This window comes from Falco peregrinus, chromosome 6 (genome assembly GCF_023634155.1).
Source record: "Falco peregrinus isolate bFalPer1 chromosome 6, bFalPer1.pri, whole genome shotgun sequence".
Lineage (NCBI taxonomy): Eukaryota > Metazoa > Chordata > Aves > Falconiformes > Falconidae > Falco > Falco peregrinus.
Genome location: NC_073726.1, coordinates 90,104,653 through 90,125,954, shown reverse-complemented (window position 1 = coordinate 90,125,954; position 21,302 = coordinate 90,104,653). Strand labels below are relative to the sequence as shown.

The following is a 21,302-nucleotide window of genomic DNA, read 5'->3' as shown; positions in this document are numbered from 1 at the left end:
CCGTCCTAACGGCGGGCGGCGGAACCCGGCGGCTCCCCTTCCGCCGCCTCCCCTTCCGGAATTCCACAGCATCAGCGATCGGTGTGTTTAGGGTCCACCCGCCCCGCTCGTGTCGCGGGTAACGCTCGTGCCCCGTTTGTCTCAGACTTGGGCAAACGGAAGGTTACGGTGGGAAAAGTGGGATTTTTCTGGTACCCGCATACGCTGAGGTAATTTTCTGTTCAAGTGAAGCGGCTCCCAGGTACCCCCGGTTTGCCCCCGTTCCTGAGAAGCTTAGGAAACCAGCTTTTATTGTAAAAATATATTTGTCATCCCTGCATCTGAAAAGGCTCATGCTTTGGCATCTGAGTCACTTCCTCAAGGGAAAAAAAAAACCCACAAAAAGCCAAAGGGCTCACGGGTCGCGCCCTCCCTGTGAGGAGAGGAGGTTGTTGGGTGCCACGGCAGCGGGAGGATCGCAGTGCCACCCGCAGGAGTGCTCAGCCAAACTTGCAGTGACTTCGGCAGTCAGAGCTCCACCGGGACGCGGAGGGGATAGGGGAGCTAAGCTGGGGGAGCGAACTGGGGCACCTGGGAGCGTTCTGCATCTGTAGCGAGGCTCATCTGACAGCCAGGGAGCTCTTCCAGTGCTCTGAGCATCAGCTCATTTTTAAGCAGTATTACTGCCTTCTAGTTCTTGCATGTTTTGCTGGGTTCCTTAATGCTTCATTTCCCTATTCAACTTCTTTTATAAGAACTGAGTTAAGGGGAGAAGACCTGGTTCATGTAAGAGCACAATTTACCCTATATAATGGCTGACAAAGGTATTTGTTAGCAACTCTCGTGTTTTCTTCCAGACTTCTTCCAAAAGTGACCAACACAGAAACCAAACTTACCTGAATGTGGCTTTTTGTTTCTTTCCCTTTAGGCAGTTTGACAGTTCTGGGCTAGTTCTTGTTTTAGAATTTTCTCCTTTTCTTTCTCTACACACAGAAATATATGCTTCTTTCTGTGTTTTTGTTGACCATAAAAATACCAGGATTGCTCTTTTTTTTTTTTTTTCCTATGTCTTTCACTCCATGAGAGACGTCATGGGAACTATATCATAAGGCATTGGGATGAATGGGAGGAACTAACAAATTCAGTTTGCGTGTAGAATGTTGTTATTTGGTAGGCTGTTGATGGAAATGTTAAACACATTTTTAAATCATATAATGGAAAAATCAGTCATCAGCTGTACGAAACTGACACCTGATTGCATTGTCCTGTTTCCTTACTCTTGAATTTTTCAAAATAAACAGAGGAAGTTCTGATTTTCTCACAAAGGAGAAAAAAACCCAACCAAATAAAACCCCTCTGCCCCTTGCTTAAAAACTCTTGATAATAAAAACTCTTGATAAATCTTTGCCTCCAGACCTGTGGCTGTTACATTATATTAATTAATCATAATGTAATTATAATTTTATAATTACATTTATATAATTATAAATATGTATTTATAAATATAAATATATAAATATAAATTTATAATAAATAATAAAATTAACTATTAAATTAATTAAAATAATAAATTTAATATAATATATAAAATATTATATTAAAAACAAAAAGAAACAAGTAATTTTTTTGCCCTTGATATTTAACACTGTAGAGTGAATACAGAGTGAAAAATGTTGCTGACAGCTACTTGGCTTAATGTGATTAATGTTCCTAGTCCTATGAAAGCCAGGATTATCTCTGGATTGCATTCACAGCCTTCTTTGATCCTGAGAGTTGACAGTGTGGTTTTTTAAAAAAAAATTGTATGTGGATTTGTCTTTTTTTTCTTTTCTTTTTTTTTTTTTCAAATCTTACTTCTGTCAGTTTACAGCCTCATGAGACCATGTTGGCCATGTTCAAGGTGGTGTGGCTGTAGGCTGTCTGGGTGATGCACGGTTCGTAAGGCAGAGGTTGTAGTTTGGAGTACATGTAAGTTGGTGTTGCCACAGGACAAGAACAGTTCCCCTGTATGCCATCTTTTTGTGCTATTCTTTATAAAGAGAACTGCAAAGATGATCTGGCTGAAAATTTACTCAGTTGAAGGAAGAAAGTAATTGAGACGTTTTCTCAGTACCGTTGATCATATAGCTACATAAAGACTGTGCTAGTACAGCATAGGAAGTGGTATCCGGATGCTGGGAGTAAGCGGGCAGAGGATTTTAACTGTGGTTGTATTTTTTTCCCTAGCAGTTCAGGATAGGCATAAATGCAAATTGGTTCTGTCCCTAGGCAAAGGCCAGAGACTGAAAATAACCAGTATCCTACAGGCCACAGTGATCCTCCCTAATAGTTCACCATTGCCAAGAGGGAGGATTCCCAGCCCCCTCCCTCCCCCTCCTTGCCTCATGCTGCCATGTGTTGGCCTGGGCATTCACTGCGTTTGGCTCATTGCATTAGTTGTCAGAAGGTGAATGACATGGGCTCAGTCCGGGGAGGATGCCAACAGAGCAGGACCCTGAGACTGCAGAAAGGACAAAAAGCAAGTGTATGCATGTGTGTGTGATGTCTGCACCCACCCACTCCCTATGAGTGGGCTCTACCGTGGGTCTAAGTGCTTTCTTACTGGAGTTTGGGGAAAGCAGGTCGTGTTTGTGGGCTCTGGGGGAATTAGCAGGGCTATGGGTGAATATTCTGATAGTCCTGGACTGAACATTTATTTCAGGGTTCTGTGGAACTGGTGGTTCTGAGGGTTAGGAGGGAATGTAATACTCTGCTGCTTAGAGATCACAATCTGGAAAAAAAAAATAATCCTAAAAAAGGGGTAGTTGGGAAGTTACAAAAAACAGAACAAAAATCCAGTATTTAGAAAGATCAGATCTTGAGGCAGACTGTTGCTTGCTGTAAGCTAATCAGCAAGTGCTTTTCCACCCAGCTTTAGCAGGTGGAACATTAACATCTTAATGTTAATATGTGAGCCTAACTGCTGCTGGTATAGACCTAATATGTACATATATGCATTTCAAATGGGTACTTGAGACCAAAAAAGATGATAATGATAGCATTAAAAATAAAAAGGGGATTAGTTTACAGAAGTTTTCCAGAATAACTAAGCCTTACATCAGCTCCAAGAAAAGTAGTGAAGAAAATCATATCAGGCAGACAAATATAGTAATGAAGCATTTATTGCTGATAAATGGAATATTAAATTCCACTTACTTAGTCTGAATAGAATGTGGATACCTTTAGCCTGCTAAAATGCTTGAAGAGCCAGAATTATTCAGGTGAATATTAAAACATCAAGTATAGCGCACTAGGTTGTATGGGTGACCTGCTACTCTGTGCCTTGTCTTGTGTAGGCTGCAATTCAAGCTCTGCATTCAGAGACATGATTTGGTTAGCACGGAGTTCCAGGTTACGTGCATTAGCTGAGTGGTTGTCAAACATGACAAAATCTGAAATGTTTTCATGTACTGCAAACCAGGCTAAGATTCATGGCTTGCTGTTTGCTGCAGGCCAAATCTGCGCACCCGTGCTGCTGTCGTGGTTCAGCTGATGTGTGGTAGGCAGAACACTTGACCATGGCTCTGAATCCTGGGTAGGATGGGAAGGCTGCGTAGGGAAAGGTATCTTCCTGCTGGAGAAGTGGGAACAGAAAATGATGTAGACAGCATGAGGTGGGTGGGTTTGCAGAAGAGGCTTTGCTTGTACGTACCTTCTCTTTATCAGTAATGCTTTTGTTATGTGATTGGTTTGGAAGGATAGAACACAAAGACATGGCATAAGAAGGAATTTGGAGTGTGTTGAAGGAGATACAGGAGCAGGTAGTCTGATGGTTTCTGTAGAGGCTACTGGAAGCCTTAGCACAACACTGCTTTGTTGTGTGAACTTTATCTTGGAATAATAGGCTGCAATAAGGAGAGAGGGAGAAAGCAGAGAAACATAATTCTTATTTCTAGCTTTCCGAAAAGAGCGTATGAAAAAATGCTTGGCTGTTACTTCTTCCTCTTTGCTCACAGCAGAGAAGTTAGCTGCAGTGGAATAGGAAATCTGTCTCGGCATAAAATGAAGTAGAAAGCAGGGGGAATGGTTCCTTGGAAATTTATTAGAAAAAATATGACGACGCATGCTTTCTTTAGAAGCTCAAAAATATGTGATGGAGACCTTACGCAACATTTCTGTATTACGTATAATGTCCTTGAAAAAAGGAAGCTGACAGCATTGAATGGGAGGTTTCTTCACACTTCACCGCAGCAGGGAAGCAGAGAAGTGTCCAGTCCCTAGTTTTAGACAGATGGAGATAATGGTCTCCTTCTGTCTGAGGAGAAAGGCCTGAGTGTCCTTGGGCAGGACCTCTTCATTTCTTTGCTGTCAAGCTTTTGTTTCTCCAGCCAGCAAGAACAGAGTGCTGAAGGAGGCAGTGCTCCCCCATCCCAAGCAGAAGCTGTGGAGGGAAAACTTGTTTTCTTTTCAGCTCAGCTTTCCTTCATTCTTATTTCTTGACTTAATGAAGAAACAATCTTTCCCTCATAACTCCAGCCGGGCCCTTATGACTGAGCAAAGACATGGAGAGGTTACATGCTTCAGCACCCAGGCTTAGGAAGTTGTTAGTGGTTGGCTAAGCAGTGATGGCTGGCTTTCCTCCTGTTCTCAGTCCCCAGCAAATGGCTGCTTTCCTCTTACCTTGCTCTTGTCAACAACTGCAGTGGCTTGGCTTACGCTTGTGTTGTGATTTGACCCCAGCTGGGAACTATGTACCATGCAGCTGCGCGCTCACTCCCCCCTCACCCAGAAGGATGGGGAGAAGAATTGGAAAGGAACATAAAACTTGAGGGCTAAGATAAGAACAAGTTAATAACTAAAGCAAAAGCTGCACACGCAAGCAAAGCAAAACAAGGAATTAATTCACTACTATCCGTCAGCAGGCAGATGTTCAGCCATCTCTAGGAAAGCAGGGCTCCATCATGCATAATGATTACTTGGGAAGACAAATGCCGTAACACCAAATGCCCCCCTCATCCTTCTTCTTCCCCCAGCTTATATATATTCAGCGTGATGTCATATGGTATGGATTACCTCTTTGGCTAGTGCAGGTCAGCTGTCGTGCCTGTGTCCCCTCCCCATTTCTTGTGCCTGTCCAGCCTTCTCGCTGGCAAGGCCCGAGAAACTGAAAAGTCCTTGACTTAGTACAAACACTACCGGGCCACGACCAGAAACATCAGTGTCCTATCAACATTGTTCTCACACCAAATCTGAAAGGAAGCACTGCACCAGCTACTAAGAAGAAAACTAACTCTGTCCTAGCTGAAACCAGGACAGTTTGCTGATGTTAAGCCACCACAGCTTGGTTGTGTCTGTAAGCCAAAGTTACTGAGAGGTAGAATTTCACAGTGGGTAAAACAGGGAGTTTTTCTCCATGCTGGGACTACTATAGGTCCCTAGGCTAGAGATGACTTCTTGAGGAAAGTGTGTTCCTAGAAATGGTCTTTATGAAACAGAAGTCTCTAACAAGAGTCCAGTCCTCATCAGATCATGAGTGTTTCATCGCGCCCAGCATCCTGCCTCCTTGTGGTCTCCAAATACAAATGTTGGAGCTCCTCTGTTCTGTCCTGGGTTTTGTTCTTTTCTGGAAATTGTTATTTGAGATGGGTGGAAAGAGATACTCATACTGGGGCAGCAGGAGCAAGTGAGATGTATAAACCTGTCTGAACAGGATAGAAGACAAAGAAAGGCAGGTGGGTTGTGTTGAAAAGATGTGGCAGTGATGGCCAAGCCCTCTTTGCCCTATTTACTTTCCCAATTCCTGTGTCCGGAAAAGGCCACTGTGTAAGTGCAGATGGAAAGTAGATACTGTAATGGAGTAAGAGTGCTTTCATGGGTAAATTGCAAACAAACTGAATAGTCCATAAGTAGTAAGGCATGGAGAAGACTTGCATGTGCAGTTTTCTATCCAAACAGTCAGAAGTGTGTTTCCCATTGCTTGCCTTCATTTTCCTGTTTGAGAAAGTCTTTGTTTCTGTGATGTGGCACCAGGCAGAAGAACAGGACACTCGGTATGCTGGCAAGCATTGTTCTTTGGTGATGGGGAACCTAATCTTCTTAATGACTGGCCTGGCTGACCTGGCTGCTTTCATATGGAATAGAGATAGGATGTGGAGCAAGATGGGCTGTAGTTTGTTTTCTGAACTCATACATTGAAGGGAAGTGACTTGTTTTGGTGTGATAAAGCTGTAGTATCTGCACTGATTTATGAACAGTAGTAAGTTTTCATACCATGATGACATAAGAAGCAAGGGAAGCACAGAATGATATAGGAATTGGTGGGTTCTTGACTTAATGCCATTTAAGAATAAAATAAAAGAAAAAGGTCCAAAAGAAACCTAAAACAGTAGCTGTCACTTGGGAGCAGTTGACTTGAGGAGTAGGCTTCTGAAATATTTCTCTTCTTCTCTTTCACCATGCAGTTACTGTTCAAAGGGAAATTTTTGATGGTGCATATTGGAAATCTTGCCTTAATGTGAGACCTCATTTATATCATAATTACGCCTTTCTTTCAACTTAGTAGTAAAAATTTACGAGCTACTGTGGAGCAGAATTGAGTCCTTAATGCAAGTGTAACTTGAACTTAGTATTGACATGATTTTGTTTGTGTCCATGTGCATGTCTGCCATGGGAGTAGTCTTGTGATTAGAGCCATTGAGAAGTAGGAGGTGGTTGCTGAAGACTGAAGACTGAAACAGGGACAGAGATGCTAATGGTTTACAGTATCTCTGTCCCACAGCAGAATTTTGTCTTGTCTGTTAGATCAGTAGATTTTTTTTTACACATGTAGAGACAATCTCTTATCCCTCTTTTCTGTTGTTTATTTACATTGAGTGCCTGGGCCTTTTTAGCAGAATATGATTGATTCAAAACTGATAGCAGTTAAGGCTTCTGGACACCTCCCATTTCTAGCAGAGCAGCAAGCAAGATCTCCAAGGTTGGGATGCTGTTTCACATACATCGGCTGTGAAATAAACTTGCTTAAGTGACGTTTCCAAGGCAAATCACGAGTATCCCCATGATTTTAGAGCAGGTGCTTTGAATCAAGTAGCAGTTTTGTGTCAGAAGTGTGCTTTTCACTAACTTTGTGAATATTCATGCTGGAAAAACTGCAGTTCATTTGCTGGGCAGGAGCTTCAGCCTGAGCATTCTGCAACAAGATGCTGTGATAGAGAGATTTTTGCTGGCGACAGCAATTCTTCATTTCAACTTTTTCACAAGGCCATGGGCAGGAGGCCTAATTCAAGTGAACAGAGGGAAAGTACTGAGGGTAGAGGACTTTAGGTTGGGGAAGAAGATTAGGACAATAATTCTACCTGGGAGCAGAATGTGGAAACTGATCCCTATGTGGTGCCTGTCACATGATTGTGCTGGCAGGCTGGGTTTGGGTAATTCTTCAACTGACCCAAACTGACAAATATGCAACATTGTGATGTGCTTCTAACCTAAATTTGAATGTACCTAAAAGTGCATACAGCATTAGTCAAGCAATAGTTTATAAAATAATTGTTAAAATAACTTTTTTCTTTTTTCCCTTGTAGCACACATCTACTGTGAGGACGTGTTTGGCATCGTGGGAGAAAATTTTACTTTTCCAGTAAAAATAGACCAAAAAATAATGGAAATTATTTGGACGAAAAACAAGGATAAAGTGGCTGAATGGGAAGGGCAAAACAAACCAACATATTTTAATTCTCTCTGTAACAGAGGTTTGCTTAATGAGGAGAATGGGTGCTTGACTATATTTAACTTGGAGAACAATGACACTGGCACATACATGTTAGACTACGTGGATTCCATGAAGAAAAGTTATGTTTTAACCTTCATACTTGCTGTATTAGGTAAGTACTGGAAGAACTGCATAAAGATTTGTATCACTTTATTAACTTTAAGAAGGCTACAAAGGGGGTTGTTTGTCAGGGAAGCAAACAGAAATAGGGAGGGGCTGTTACTGGGCTTTATTGTTAAGTCACTTAGGCACGTTAAACACATCTTAAAAGGTGGTATCTGATTTGTGTGCCCATCATTATTCATCTTGGAATGACTTCTAGAATGCATGTATGTCGCGACGGAGGGAAGACACAGTCACTCAATATGAGTGATCAGCAGACTTCGTTTATTGTCTCTTACAGTCACCTTTTATGCCTTCTTATAATTAGCTCATACATATTACAAAAGTTAAGCTCATTATTGGTTAGTTGCCTAAATACCAAGCCTGCCCCTAGTTTCTCTTCTGTAGTTTTCTGTTCCCACCTGCAACATTCTTTTCCCACCGAAATCTTCCTGTTACTGTGTAACAAGGACAGCCAAAGACAGTGTATTTTGCTTTACTTCAGATAAGCTGAGAGCGATGTGCATTTTTGTTCAGCCAGCTGGACTATGTCTATGAGACCTTTTTCAGCTAGCCAGTTATCCACACATGTAGATGGCACACTGTGTGCTTTCAGGTAGATAACCAAACTCTTTGAGCAAGCTGGCCAAGTTATCCCAGGCAGTATGTATCTACTAAAGATGCTTCTGCAGGCATATTACATGTGCTTGAATATCTGTAATACTATCCTGCGCAGATCTATGCAGCTTCATAGTAGTCTTTGGGAAATATATTTGACCAGTGTGTATTTTAGTCCCGTTGACAATGAACCATGAGGAGTCTCAAATGAGACACAGAAGAACCGCAAACAGATCCACTTTTAGAAAGTCATTTCTCTCATACACGTGTGTCCACACACATGCACACCTTACACTATGCACTCATGCTGCTTTTGTTGCTCCTGCCCTTGTCCTGTGCTAAAGTTCAAGGCAGTTTATAACCAAAGTAATACAGAGTGTTTTCTCTCCTTTCAGCTCCACCTTCAGAACCTGAAATAAGGTGCAATATCAGCGGTGATAACCTTGTGTTAGTATGTATATCAGATTTCCAGAAGACTCTGCATTACACTTGGAATTTCAGTCGCTTGCCAGCCACTCATCACACCCAGGAAGTTGTGATATCTAAGAAGGACGTTGATGCCTCCGAGAGAGCTGCATGTTTCATTAGATTCTCTCAAACGGAAAAGAGCTCTGAAATCTCTTTGACTCAATGCTTTTCAGGTAGAGAAGGTAAGAATGGGTCAGGCTGTATATGCAAGTCTGAGAGGCTAGGTTGGGAAGCAGCATAGGCTTTGATTGTGAGATTTCTACTGACTTCTGAGGAAGTTGAGTTTAAAAAGTAAAAAGCATCAGAAGTGATTTGTCTACTAAAAGTGTGTTTAAGGTTGGTGAAAGGTATAGGATTGACAGTTTGATCCCCCTGGAAAGACACTTTTTGCAGGGATCTCAACAGAATAAACCCTTCAGTTGTGACTTGAAATCATAGAATCATTTAGATTGGAAAAGACCTTTTAAGATAGAGTCCAATGATAAACCTAGCACTGCCATGTCTACCACTAAACCATGTCGTGAAGCGCCACATCTACACACCTTCTAAATACCTCTAGGGATTGCAACTCAACCACTTCCCTAGACAGGCTGTTCCAATGCTTGACCACCTAACTTGGTCACTTGGAGAAGAAATTTTTCCTGATATCCAGTCTAAACTTCCCCTGGTGCAACTTGAGGCATTTGTCTCTCATCCTATCATTTGTTCCCTGGGAAAAGAGACTGACACCCACCTCACTATTATTGCTCAAAAGGAGGTTGTAAAGAGAGAGACACACTTAGAAGATCTCTTTGAACCTTCTGACCTGATATAATTAGTGCTAATGACTGTTGTGCTGTTTGTACTGCTTTCCATGAACTGGAATGAAATTATTCAGCTGTTTCAAGTGAATCATCTAGCAGCCACTAGTTAAAATAATTTCTTACTTAGTCTGTGCATGAGTCAATGAGCTTACTACTTTTCCTCCTTCACAGACAGATATAAAGAGGAGAAAAGAGAATGTTCCTGCTGTTGCTTATTGCTCTGGGACAGCCTCAGCTGAGCTTCAGCTCAGCCTGGGGCTTACCTTTTAAAATTTCCCATGTCTATGCAAAAGCCACTTTCATGGTTTACCAGTGTAGGATTCTTCCTCCTTCACTGGAATTATGTGCTGGAGACTTAGAAATGAGGCATTCGGTGGGTTGACCCTGACTGGCTGCCAGGTACCCTTCACGCTGCCCTATCACTCCCCCTCCTCAAAAGGATGGGGGGAGAAAATACAACAAAAGCCTCCTGTGTTAAGATAAGGACAGGGAGATCACTCTGCAATTACAGTCACGGGCAAAACTGACTCGACTTGGGGAAAATTAATTTATTGTCAGTCAAAATCAGAGTAGGATACTGAGAAACCAGAATGAATCTAAACACCTCTCCTCCACCCCTCCTCTCTTCCCAGACTCAACTTCGTTCCTGATTTCTCTACCTCCTCGCCACAAGCAGTGCAGGGGGATGGGGAATGGGGGTTGTAGGCAGCTTGTTACATGCTGTGTCTGCTGCTCCTTCCTCCTCATGCTCTTCACCTGCTCCGGCAAGGGGTCCCACCCATGGGAGACTGTCCTCCATGAGCTTCTCCAACATGAGCCCTTCCCACAGGCTGCAGTTCTTCAAGAACTGCTCCAGTATGGGTCTCTTCCATGGGGTCACAAGTCCTGCCAGGAGCCTGCTCCAGCGCAGGCTTCCCACAGGGTCACAGCCTCCTTTGGGCATCCCCCTGCCCTGGTGTGGGGTCTTCCACAGGCTGCAGATGGATATCTGCTCCATCTTAGGCCTCCATAGGCTGCAGGGGGACAGCCTGCCTCACTGTGGTCTTTAACATGGGCTGCAGGGGAATCTCCTGCTCCAGGAGCATGTCCTCCCCCTCCTTCTTCACTGACTTTGGTGTCTGCAGAGTTATTTCTTTCTCCTCTCATGCCTCTCTCTGGCTGCAGTTGTGCAGCAGTTTCCCCCCTTTCTTAAATATGTTATCACAGAGGTGCTACCACCATCACTGATGGGCTCAGCTTTGGCCAGTGGCAGGTCCTTCTTGGAGCTGTCTGGCATTGGCTCTGTCTGACATGGTGGCAGCTTCTGACATCTTCTCACAGAAGCTAACCCTGCAGCCTCCCCACCACCAAAACCATGTCATGCAAACCTGATACAAGTGAACTGCTGAAATGTCATTTGGCTGAGATCTGGCTTGGCCTTTCATAGACCAAAAAACAGAATAGCTGTTGCCTTTCAAGCAGTGATGTGCCTTCACTAAACTAAGGTACTTACCATGTAACTTTCTGGGAACTGACTTAAGGTTTTGCTAATAACTGACTCTGGTACATTAATTTCTTGAGGTTTGTGTGGGGGTTTTTGTTTGTTTTGGTCTTTTAAAATTACAAATGGCTATAAAACGTACTCAAGGTTGTATTTCTACTGAAGTAGTGTGTCACACAGTTGCTTTTTAACTAACCAATCATTATTTATTTCATTTTTTTAAAGGAATCGGCTATCACAACAGAAGCAGATATACTCTTATACCAGCTTTTGTTGTCTTCATGCTATCTGTAGTAATAGTAGGGTTCCTATACAGCAGAGGTATGTATAGCATTTCCTAATTAAGCTTAACATGCTTCGAGATTATGCTGATCTAAAGTTCTGTAGGATGTATGGAAGTTTCTGACCATGGAATCTGTTGTAAATACAGTAGTAGAAACAGGTACATCTTAGGCAAAGGCTAATAGTTTTGAAGGAAATAATATACTGAACTTTCTTGCATTCGGACACTGCGCTCTCTGTACTGGGAAACACTGTAGTTTATATTTCCATATTTCTCCTTCAGACTAGGTGTTTCATTTACTGTGTGTTTCTGCTTACAAATATCTGTGGCCTCTCCTATTTCTACCTGAGTGTGCTTTCACTGCCTTTTTTTGATAGCATCATAAAGCTGCCCTCAAGAGCAGATTTCTTGTTGGGACAGGCTCATACCAGGGGCTTTTAAATACTTTATGTGGAGTCTAAGCTGACAACCATGCTCAGCTGATACATAGGGACTTCTGTGCCTCCTGTCAGCCTGTATTGCCATCATCTTGGAGTTCTAGATTTGTTTCTTGATCCATCCCTACACTGAATTCAAGTATCTTTTTTTATAAATCTGACATCTTATTTGGAAATGGTAATTGTAGGCTATCACTGTGTATCTCTTGCTGCCACCTTTTTAGGTTAAGAGGTCAGATTGTATTCCGGCTTGAAAAAGAGAAGCGTACCATCTCTTCTCTTTGTGTTTGAGAGAGTCCCAAACAGGAATACATTGCTCTGCATGGAAAATTCCTGTTGGCTTCCAGATGGGGTCACCACTTGGGGGTGGCTGCAGGGTGAAGAGCATGGGATGCATCTCCTGTCTGGGAAGGACTAATTGATGAGCATATATAAATGTATATTGTGTGTGGACCTTATGCTTTCCTGATCATTCTCCATTTAGTTTCTGTTGGCGTAGAATCATAAAATAAACTAGGTGGGAAGGAATCCCTGGTGGTTGCATCCAACTTGCTACTCAAGGCAAGACCAGCTTGAAAGCTAGATCATGTTGCTCAGGACCTTGTCCAGTCAAACTGAATAATTCCAAGGATGGAAATTCCCCAGCCTCTTTCAGCGTGTGTTCAAGTGCTGAATCACCCTCGTGGGGAAGGATATTTTCTTCATTTCTGTTAGGGATTTCCCCTTTGCAACTTGCAGCCATTGCCTCCTGTCTTTTTGTTCTGTACTTCTGAGAGGAATTGTGGCTAACTGGCTAGCTGAAAAAGGTCACATAGACATAGTCCAGCTGGCTGAACAAAAATGCACATCGCTCTCAGCTTATCTGAAGTAAAGCAAAAATACACTGTCTTTGGCTGTCCTTGTTACACAACTGCGGTGGGAAAAGAATGTTGCAGGTGGGAACAGATTACTACAGAAGAGAAACTAGGGGCGGGCTTGGTATTTAGGCAACTAACCAATAATGAGCTTAACTTTTGTAATATGTATGAGCTAATTATAAGAAGGCATAAAAGGTGACTGTAAGAGACAATAAACGAAGTCTGCTGATCACTCATATTGAGTGACTGTGTCTTCCCTCCGTCGCGACAAGGAATTTCCTTTGATTTATATGTAAGTTAGTTATAGACTGTGATTAGCCATCTCCTTAACCTTCTTTTATTCAGGCTGAATAAACCAAATTCTCTCATTACCTCCTTGCACAGCTCCAGCCCCCTAAGCATTTTGGTGGACACTTGCTGGACCAGCTTCAGAACTGGGAAGCCTAAACCTAGACAACACTCCACGTGTTGTGTCACAAATACTGAACAGACAGGAAGAATTTTTCTGTTGATGGGCTGACTACATTTCTGCTAACACAGCCCAGTGTCTGGTAGGCTTCTATGGCAAGGGCATGTTTCTGACTAATGTTCAGCTTGTGGTCCACCAGGGCTTCCAGGTCCTTTTCTGAAGAGATATTTTCTAGCCAGATAGAGCTCGGCCTGTATTACTCTATGGGGTGATTTCAAGAGGTGCAGGACTTTACGTTTGCCATTGAACATCACATCTTTTCTGCCAGCACATTCCTCCAGGTTATTGAAGGCCCTCTGAGTGGCAACCAAGCCTTTCAGCATATCCCCTGCTCTCCTCAGTTTGATGTCATCTGCAAACCTTCTGAGGGTACTTTCTGTGTCCTTGTCCATGTTGGTGATGTTGAACAACACTGCTTTGAATCAACACATGAAGAATGTCACTCACAACTGGCCATCAGTTAGACTTAAAATAATTCAGCTAGTAACCTTGAAACAGCAAAAGTTTCACCATGCTAGAAAATAAACTTGTTATACCTTGATAGGATAAGCACTCCATGTATATAATCAATCAAAAAATGTGATTTGCTGATTATTTAAGTAAAAGACTCAGAATCATAAATTGCTAAGCTCTGCTTTAGTTTTGTTTGGATGTGTTCTGACTTATTGTTGTTGCAGGAGGCCCGTTTTGTTGATCTCTCACTGATTGTCTTTGCCCCAAAACAGTATTTTGCTCTTTCTTCTTTCCCTAAGTCAAGTATTTAGCTGCACAACCTCAGTGAATTTTATTTGGTTTGGGGTGGAGCGGGGGAGTGGATGGAGGCTGTCAACTAGTTTCTGAAGGACCAAATTTTATTTCTGAGTAATTTCTCCAGGTGTCCTATTTGTTTTGGTGCAGGTAGACGTAAATGTCTGACAGGAAGAGTTGCTTGGAATAGTCCAGTCCATGGCTCAGGTAAGAGAGCTAGTGTCACAAATCTGTGTAAATCAGACTATTGCTTTAATTTGAACAAGGCTTACAATGTTTTTCTTTGTGGCGGTACAGTCTCTTATGGGAGAAGGAAGTAAGTAAGTTTTCTTTCAGGCCTTAGTTGTTCTAAAGAGTATAGTTATTTTTTCCAGGTCATTAATATATACTGTCTAAAAATAATAAATGTCATTATAGAACATCAGCTGCCTTCCTCTGTGGACAGCCAAGAACAGCTGAACTCAGAGTTAAGAAACCTATATTGGGGTATAAATGTTTCTAAACATCTGCTGTTGGTTGGAGCAAGGAGTCAGATCTGCTCGTTTCCTTTTTTTGGAGGGTCTAAGCTTTTGAGTTGGTTTTTCAGTGTTTGTGCATGCAGCCTCAAAGTCTCAGTTGAGGTCCAATAGTGGATAATCCCAGGGACCTGCACTTCGCGAATGTGTTAGTGAGGCTGGCAGAATTCCTGACAGTGGATGGCCTGAGATCTCCCTGATCAGCAGCTCTCTTTGCCAGAAATGGAATTCACCTCCAATGGAGAATGGGAGCTGGCCTCAGGGTGAAGGCTGGAAAAAGCACACTACAGGGCAATGTCTATTGGAGAACTTACTCTTTACCTGTTTGGTTAGGGCTGGTTTACGTGCTGAAATGAGGTTAATACTTCTTCTCTTTTAATCTTATCTGCCTGTCCCATTTATATAAACTTCTTTCAGAAATCTGGTTGATTATTTTTCTGAATTGAGTGTTCATATGAGGTGCTTAGGGCTGGGCTTGAATGTAATACATTGCTTATTCCCAGTGCTCCCCATGGAAATTTCTTTCTGGCCTGTCTTGGAAATTGGGCAGCTAACCTTTTTCTCTGTGCATTGAATTTGACTTGGAAAGCTAGTGGTTCCAGTGGGTGGGGGTTGATGCTGTGCATGTGGCAGTAGATTTAATGATGATGGTCAAAAGTATTATCACTTCAGACTGGCAGGAGTTTGCTGTTAGTTTACCTTGGTCATATCTTGAAAATCCATCCAGGGACTGGTGAATGCAGGCATGTTGCTACTCTGGTGGGCAGAACTGTGGTCCTTGCTTCCCGTGCATGACTGGTGCATGCTTATATCCTGTGGGTCAAGTTGCAGTTGTCTCCTTTGCTTTCTCTAACCCCTTTCAGTTGTTTCAGGAAAGTTCTGTTATCAGCACCATTTGATTCACTCTTACTGCATTTTGCAGCCTTGTCTTCTCCTTGTAACAGAAGGAGACAGTCAGTGGAGGAATTTCTCACCTCTGTCTGTTAGTTACCAGTCTGCTTCCCACCCATGATTTCTTTACATGATGCCCTTCTGCAGGCAACACAGATTCTCAGGGTGGTCTGCATTCCTGTCTTCCTGTCCAAATCCCCACTTGTGCTTCTGCTGTCCATTCTAACCCTGCGTTGTGATTTTTGGTTGGAGTGAGTTTTTTGGTTTTGAGTTTTTTACTACTTTAATTTGCAACACACTTGCTCAGGTCTCTGGCTTCTGGGTCTGTGTGTTGAGGTGTGGGAATTGCTCTACGGTGAGCAGCTAAGGAAGGGGACAACTGTAGTCTGTGCTTCTTTCACAAGGGTGAACAAGGACAACATATTCCAGCTTTAGCATGTATGCGTCTTGTTGCTAGGACCACTGTGGTCTGTTCTTACAAATCAAATTAAATTGGCCCCTAGGCAGTCAAGTAGAATAAGGGGAGCAGGGGAAGACTCTTAAAAAGCACTTTGTTGTGGAGGTCACCAGACCAAATAATGTTTCAGTGGGGAATGCCCAAAGATTCCACCATCAGATACGTGCTCAGTGCCCTGTTGAAGTGTTATGGTGTTAAACCAATGGTGGCATCATGTGGGATACTCAGCCTGGTATTTTATATGAGCTGCTGGAGTTAGCATAAGGCTGGAGCAGGATGTTTCTTAAACTGTAAACTACTGTGTCACCTTTGCAGAGATTTTCTGTATGTTTAATTTCTAAGTTACTTTAATTTGTGAAGTTTCTGAATGTTTTTATCGGTTTGGAGGTTAAAAAACATGGTGAGGTCCTTGGTGATGGGCTTGGAAAAGATGCCACAGGTAGAGAAGCAGTACTGCGAAAGCAAGGGGTTTGGGGTTTTGGGGTTTGTTTGGTTTTTTTTTTTTCTCCCTTTCTACCCCTCCCCTGTCCCAGCATATCAAAGTCTTAGGAGCTTTTTAGCAGGATTTTGGATAAAGAACTTAATTTTTCTTTTGATATTTTCATACTTTTGTTAAAGCTGTAGTTCTAGCCCACGATTTGGAGATCACTGAAGTCTAGAGACTGTGGATGGACTTGAAGGTGGAAAAAGGAGAAGGATGGGAAGGAAGGAGAAAAAAAAAAGCCATTCTAAAAAAACCTTCTTTAGTAGTGCACTTAAACTTAAAATATAGAATAGCCCATGTTTCTGTTAGACATTCTTTAAGGTCTGCAGAGAGGAAGGGTTTAATGTCACAGAGTTAGTGCAACACATAGATGAAGGTAAAAAAGGAGATGTGGACTATCTTCTCAGCTGTCTCTTTTTTTATGGAAAAACTGTGCAGCTCTATCACCTTAAGTAAACCCACTTCAGAAAGATTTTGTTAAGCTGTAGGCATAAGTATAGAAAATGTTGGTTATGGTCTGGGGCCTTAAGTGGTTGTTGGAGGGAAGTTGAAATTAATTTGGAGTCCTTCAATAAAGTGGCATAACATACTAGTTCTCAGGAGTGTCTCCTGAGAGTGTTACAATGAAACTGTTGCTTTAAGGTTGAGTTGTGTATTTTGCAGACTATTGTGCTACCTCCGTACACATTTCTAAAAAGGTTTTCTGTTTGCTTGCAGCTACATCCTCATAAGCTATTCAGTATGAGAATGAAAAGCCTGAAGCAGGTAGCAAGTGAGACGGGAGATATTGGGAGAATATTGGGGAAAATAGGGAGAGCATGAAGTGGGGAATTGATTTTGTACATGGCTTTTTGTAGTCCAAACCATATTAGCGTGTTCTCTGTGCAGAGATTACCATTCCCCTGTTGGCCCAGAAAGACCTGTTGCCTGAGGAAAAGTAAATGTTGATGGGTAGATAACTAGATGAGATGTCAAAAAGACCTGGATCCTTGTGTTGTCTAAATAGCACAGAGCAAATACCTTCTTGGGGCTTTAGCTCCTTTCCTGATACAATGTGAAAGATGCTGCATGCTGTGCTTGCAAATCACTTCACCTTCTGTGGAAAGAAGAGCTAAGCATGTATGAGGGAACCCCTTTTTATAGCAAATAAGCAAATTATCCCTTTGTCTGATGTTACCTTTTGTTTGCATGCAAAGGAGTGCAAGGATATTTTTGTAGTATGTCATCATGGATTGGGTGGTCTTTGCTTTCTGCTGGAAAGAAACCCTGAAGCAGGACCTAAGATAATAAAATGCCGTGGCTTTGAAGCTTTGTTTGTATTGATGGCAAGTAGAGCTGAGCCTCAACACACTGATTTAGAGATGGAGTACTTACAAGCTTGCAAAATGCTAATTTGGGAGATACAGCAGGCTTCTCTCCTTAGAGAAGCACCATTTCTGGATGTGGTATCTTCCACTTGCTTTATGCTCTAGGAAGGTCTCTTCACTGCAGTCATCAGGCAGCTAAGTAAAGCCCCAGTTTTGTTGTCTTAGTACACCCAGTATAAATTTCAAGGAAATTGTGGGGCCTGTATTTTGTTCTAGAAGTTCTTTTTATCCAGAGGGATAGGGAAATATGAACATTATAATTCAAATCAGCAAAAAAAGTGGTATTTTTTCCCCTCAGACTGTTGCACTGATGATTCATTCACTCACTCAGTTTTCCATCATATCCCACTACTAGCTGATAATAAAAGGGTTGGAGAAGAGAGAAGTTTTTCCTGATTAAGGGAAAAATCACTAGTGATGACAATAAGGAAAAGGAAACCTAGAAGCCCCTGAGTTTTGCTGCTTATTCTTCCTGCATGAATTGTAATGGGCATAGAACAGCTTTCCTTATCTGAAGAAATAGGGGTTGTGTAGCTGATGGTGAAGGTGTGGTGCACTGTAGGATTGCCTTATCACTTGTGTAACTATTTCCATATACATAGACAGGGATATAGGAGAAGGAGGTTTATTTTATGCCTGTCTTACGGAAGAAAGGAGGGAAATGTACAGTTCAGGCAAAAGAGAATCAGGTCCATAGATAAGGTTTTCTGTTTGAACACTGGAGGAACAAAATAAAATATTTTCTGGTAGTATAGAGTGGGAACGTCAGGAAGGGGAGTTGGTGCACCTTTGCACAGTAAACCCAGCACCTAGGTAGCATGCAATTACTGCTGTATGGATGGGAAACAGGAGGCCTGAAATGGATGTATAAAGCAATTTTAAATACTGGTAGCACAGCAGTATGTAACAATTGCAGGGGAGTAGGTGTGCTGCTGAGCTCTGGACAGTACAAGAGCAATGACCTGTGGTGGTCTGGGGAAGAAGCAATGGAGCGTGCTCTTGAGGGACTGTACCTCTTATCTCTTCAGATGAAGAATTGAACAAGGAGGACAGTGCTCAGGAAGACAATCCAACTGTCAATAACAGTGTAAATTGAGAAGGTAAGCGCCTGTTCTATGGAGCAGTCAGTGGTAATGACCCAGCAGGCAAGCTGGCCAGGATCCCTTGGAGTTGAAGGCTCAGAGCAATTCCTGTGTAATGTAAAAAAACCTTCTCAACAGAGGTATTGGGGGGGATTGTGCCGTGAATGCAGAATACCTTTCCACTGTGCAGGAGTTTCAGGAGCAGAGTTAACAGCTCTCAGGCTGTAGTTAAGGGCAGAGTGAGTCTTGCATTTTTACCATCCTTGGAAATAAGCCCAGCAGAGCCTATGGACTTGGAAGGATGTGTGTTTTGGAGATCATTTGGGTTTAGAAAAATTAAAGTAAAAAAATAATCCCAGTCAGAGTGAGATAAAAATACTGGTCAGGTGGCAGTCCTTGCTGAAGTGCTGGCTTCTGGTCTTCTTACGCTACTTGTTGAGAGATCTCTGCAAGTGGGCTTCCAGTCCCCCAGTGTGTGCAATTGAAGCGCTTAAGCGAGGAGCAAGAGTTGATGTGACCAAGAGGAAGCTTTGCCAAGAGGAAGCTTGGTTTGGAGAGATTGCTTGTCCACAAAATGTAGTCGGTCTGTCCTCCGTTGTTTCTGGTGGAAGACAGTGTTCTCTCTGTATGTGTCCGTCTCTAAAATCCTTGACATCTGCTGGAAAGGCAGCACAGCAATTCAAGCAGTCAGGAGGATTTCTGGGCAGCATCAGGGACAACTTCTTCACGCAGGCCTCCGCGTGCACCACCGAGGGCTGGTGTGCAGCTGTACCTGCTGCTCACTGACAGGGGAGGGCTGCATGGGGATGTGGGCATGAGTGGCTGCCTTGGCTGTGATAATCGAGAAACAAGTCCAGATCCTGAGAGGCGTGAGGAAGCATCAGAGCACAGGCCCTGTGGAGAGCAGATTTCCACTTACCCAGGAAGATGGTAGGCAGGATCTCATGGGAGACGGTTCCGAAGAGCAGTGGAGCTCAAGGGAGCCATCAGGCCTTTTGGGGAGACCTTTCACCAAGCCTGAGCACAGGCCACCCCCATAGTCAGGAAAACAGGCAGGCAAGTCAGGAAATGAGCTTGGCTAAGCAGGGAGCTCCTGGCAGGGCTGCGGTGGGAAAATTGCTTCTACTAGATGTGGAAGCAGGGGCAGGCTGCAATGGAGGAATGCAGGAACACTGCCTGGGCAGCAGGCATGGTGTCAGGAAAGCCAAGGCTCAGGGCGGCTTGAAGCCACTATGGGATGACCCGGACAATGAGAGCAGCTTCTGCTGCTAGGTTATCTGTAAAAGGAATAATGAGGAAAATGTGGGCCTGTTGCTGAACAGGGGATTGATTTAGTGATATCTGATGCTGATGAAGTATAGGCTAGATGAGCAGACAGTGAGGTGGCCTGAAAATTGTCTGAATGGCTGAGATCAGAGTGTTGGGAGCACATGTATGAATTCTAGTTGGAGGCCAGTATCCAGTGGTGTACCCCAGGGGTCAATACTGCGTCCGGTCCTCTTTAACATCTTCATTAATTATCTGAATGATGGGGCACAGTAGGCCTTCAGCAAGTTTGCTGATGATAGAAAACTGGGAGGAGTGGCTAACACACTGAAGGGATGTGTTGCCATCCAGAGGGACCTTGACCAGCTGGAGAAACGTGCTGGCAGGAACCTCATGCAGTCCAAAAAAAGGAAATGCAAAATCCTGCACTTGGGAAGGAATAATGTCACACACTGGAATATACTGGGGACCAATCAGTGGGAAAAGCTGCTTTTCAGTAAAGGACCTGGGAGTCCTGGAGGACAAGAAGAGCATGAGCCAGCAGTGTGCCCTTGCAGCAAAGGCAGCTATTGGTATCCCAGGCTGCATTAAGAGGAGTGTTGCCAGCAGTGTGAGGGATGTGGTCCTTCTCCTCTACTCGGCACTGGTGAGGCCATACCTGGAGTCCTGTTCTGGGCTCCCCAGTACAAGGGAGACATGGACCTACTGGAGAGAATCCAGGAAAGGGCCATGAAGATGATCAAGGGACTGGACATGGTCCTGAGCAGCCTGCTGTAGTTGAGCCTGCTTGAGCAGGAGCATAGGACAAGATAACTTCTAAGGTTTCCTTCCAACCTCAACCATTGTGTGATTGTATGATAACCTTTCCTCATGTGAGAGAGCTGGCACAGTTCAGTCGGCAGAAGAGAAGGCTTGGGGGAATCTCATCCATGTGTATAAATACCTGATGGGAGCAAACGAAGAAGAGGGAGCCAGACTCTTCTGGCTCCAGAGGTTGCCCAGTGACAGGACAAGACACAATGGACACCATCCAAAACATAAGAGGATCCATCTGAACATCAGAAAACACTTTTTTGCTGCAAGGGTGACTGAGCACTGGAACAAATTGCCCAGAGAGGCTGTGGAGTCTCCATCCTTGGAGATACCCAAAAGCTGTCTGGACATCATCCTGGGCAGCCTTCTCTAGGTTCGTCTGCTTGAGCAATGGGGTTGGACAAGATGACTTCCAGAGGCTTCTTCCAATGTCAATC

The 21,302-nt window shown here is 43.3% G+C and overlaps 1 protein-coding gene across 10 annotated transcripts in view; it reads left to right on the top strand.

The window, feature by feature from the left end:
• The window catches only part of CD58 (CD58 molecule), a 49,836-nt gene that overhangs the window by 468 nt on the left and 28,066 nt on the right, over positions 1-21,302 (top strand). For 5 of the 10 annotated variants that reach the window (XM_027777839.2, XM_055808409.1, XM_055808406.1 and 2 more), the window contains exons 2-5: positions 7,539-7,838; positions 8,842-9,096; positions 11,423-11,518; positions 14,141-14,197. In XM_027777839.2, the coding sequence (XP_027633640.1) occupies positions 7,539-7,838; positions 8,842-9,096; positions 11,423-11,518; positions 14,141-14,197 (708 nt within the window). Of the gene's footprint in view, positions 1-7,538; positions 7,839-8,841; positions 9,097-11,422; positions 11,519-14,140; positions 14,198-18,732; positions 19,606-21,302 lie in introns of those variants that run through there. The other 5 variants (XM_055808410.1, XM_027777841.2, XM_027777840.2 and 2 more) reach the window with 4 other exon arrangements.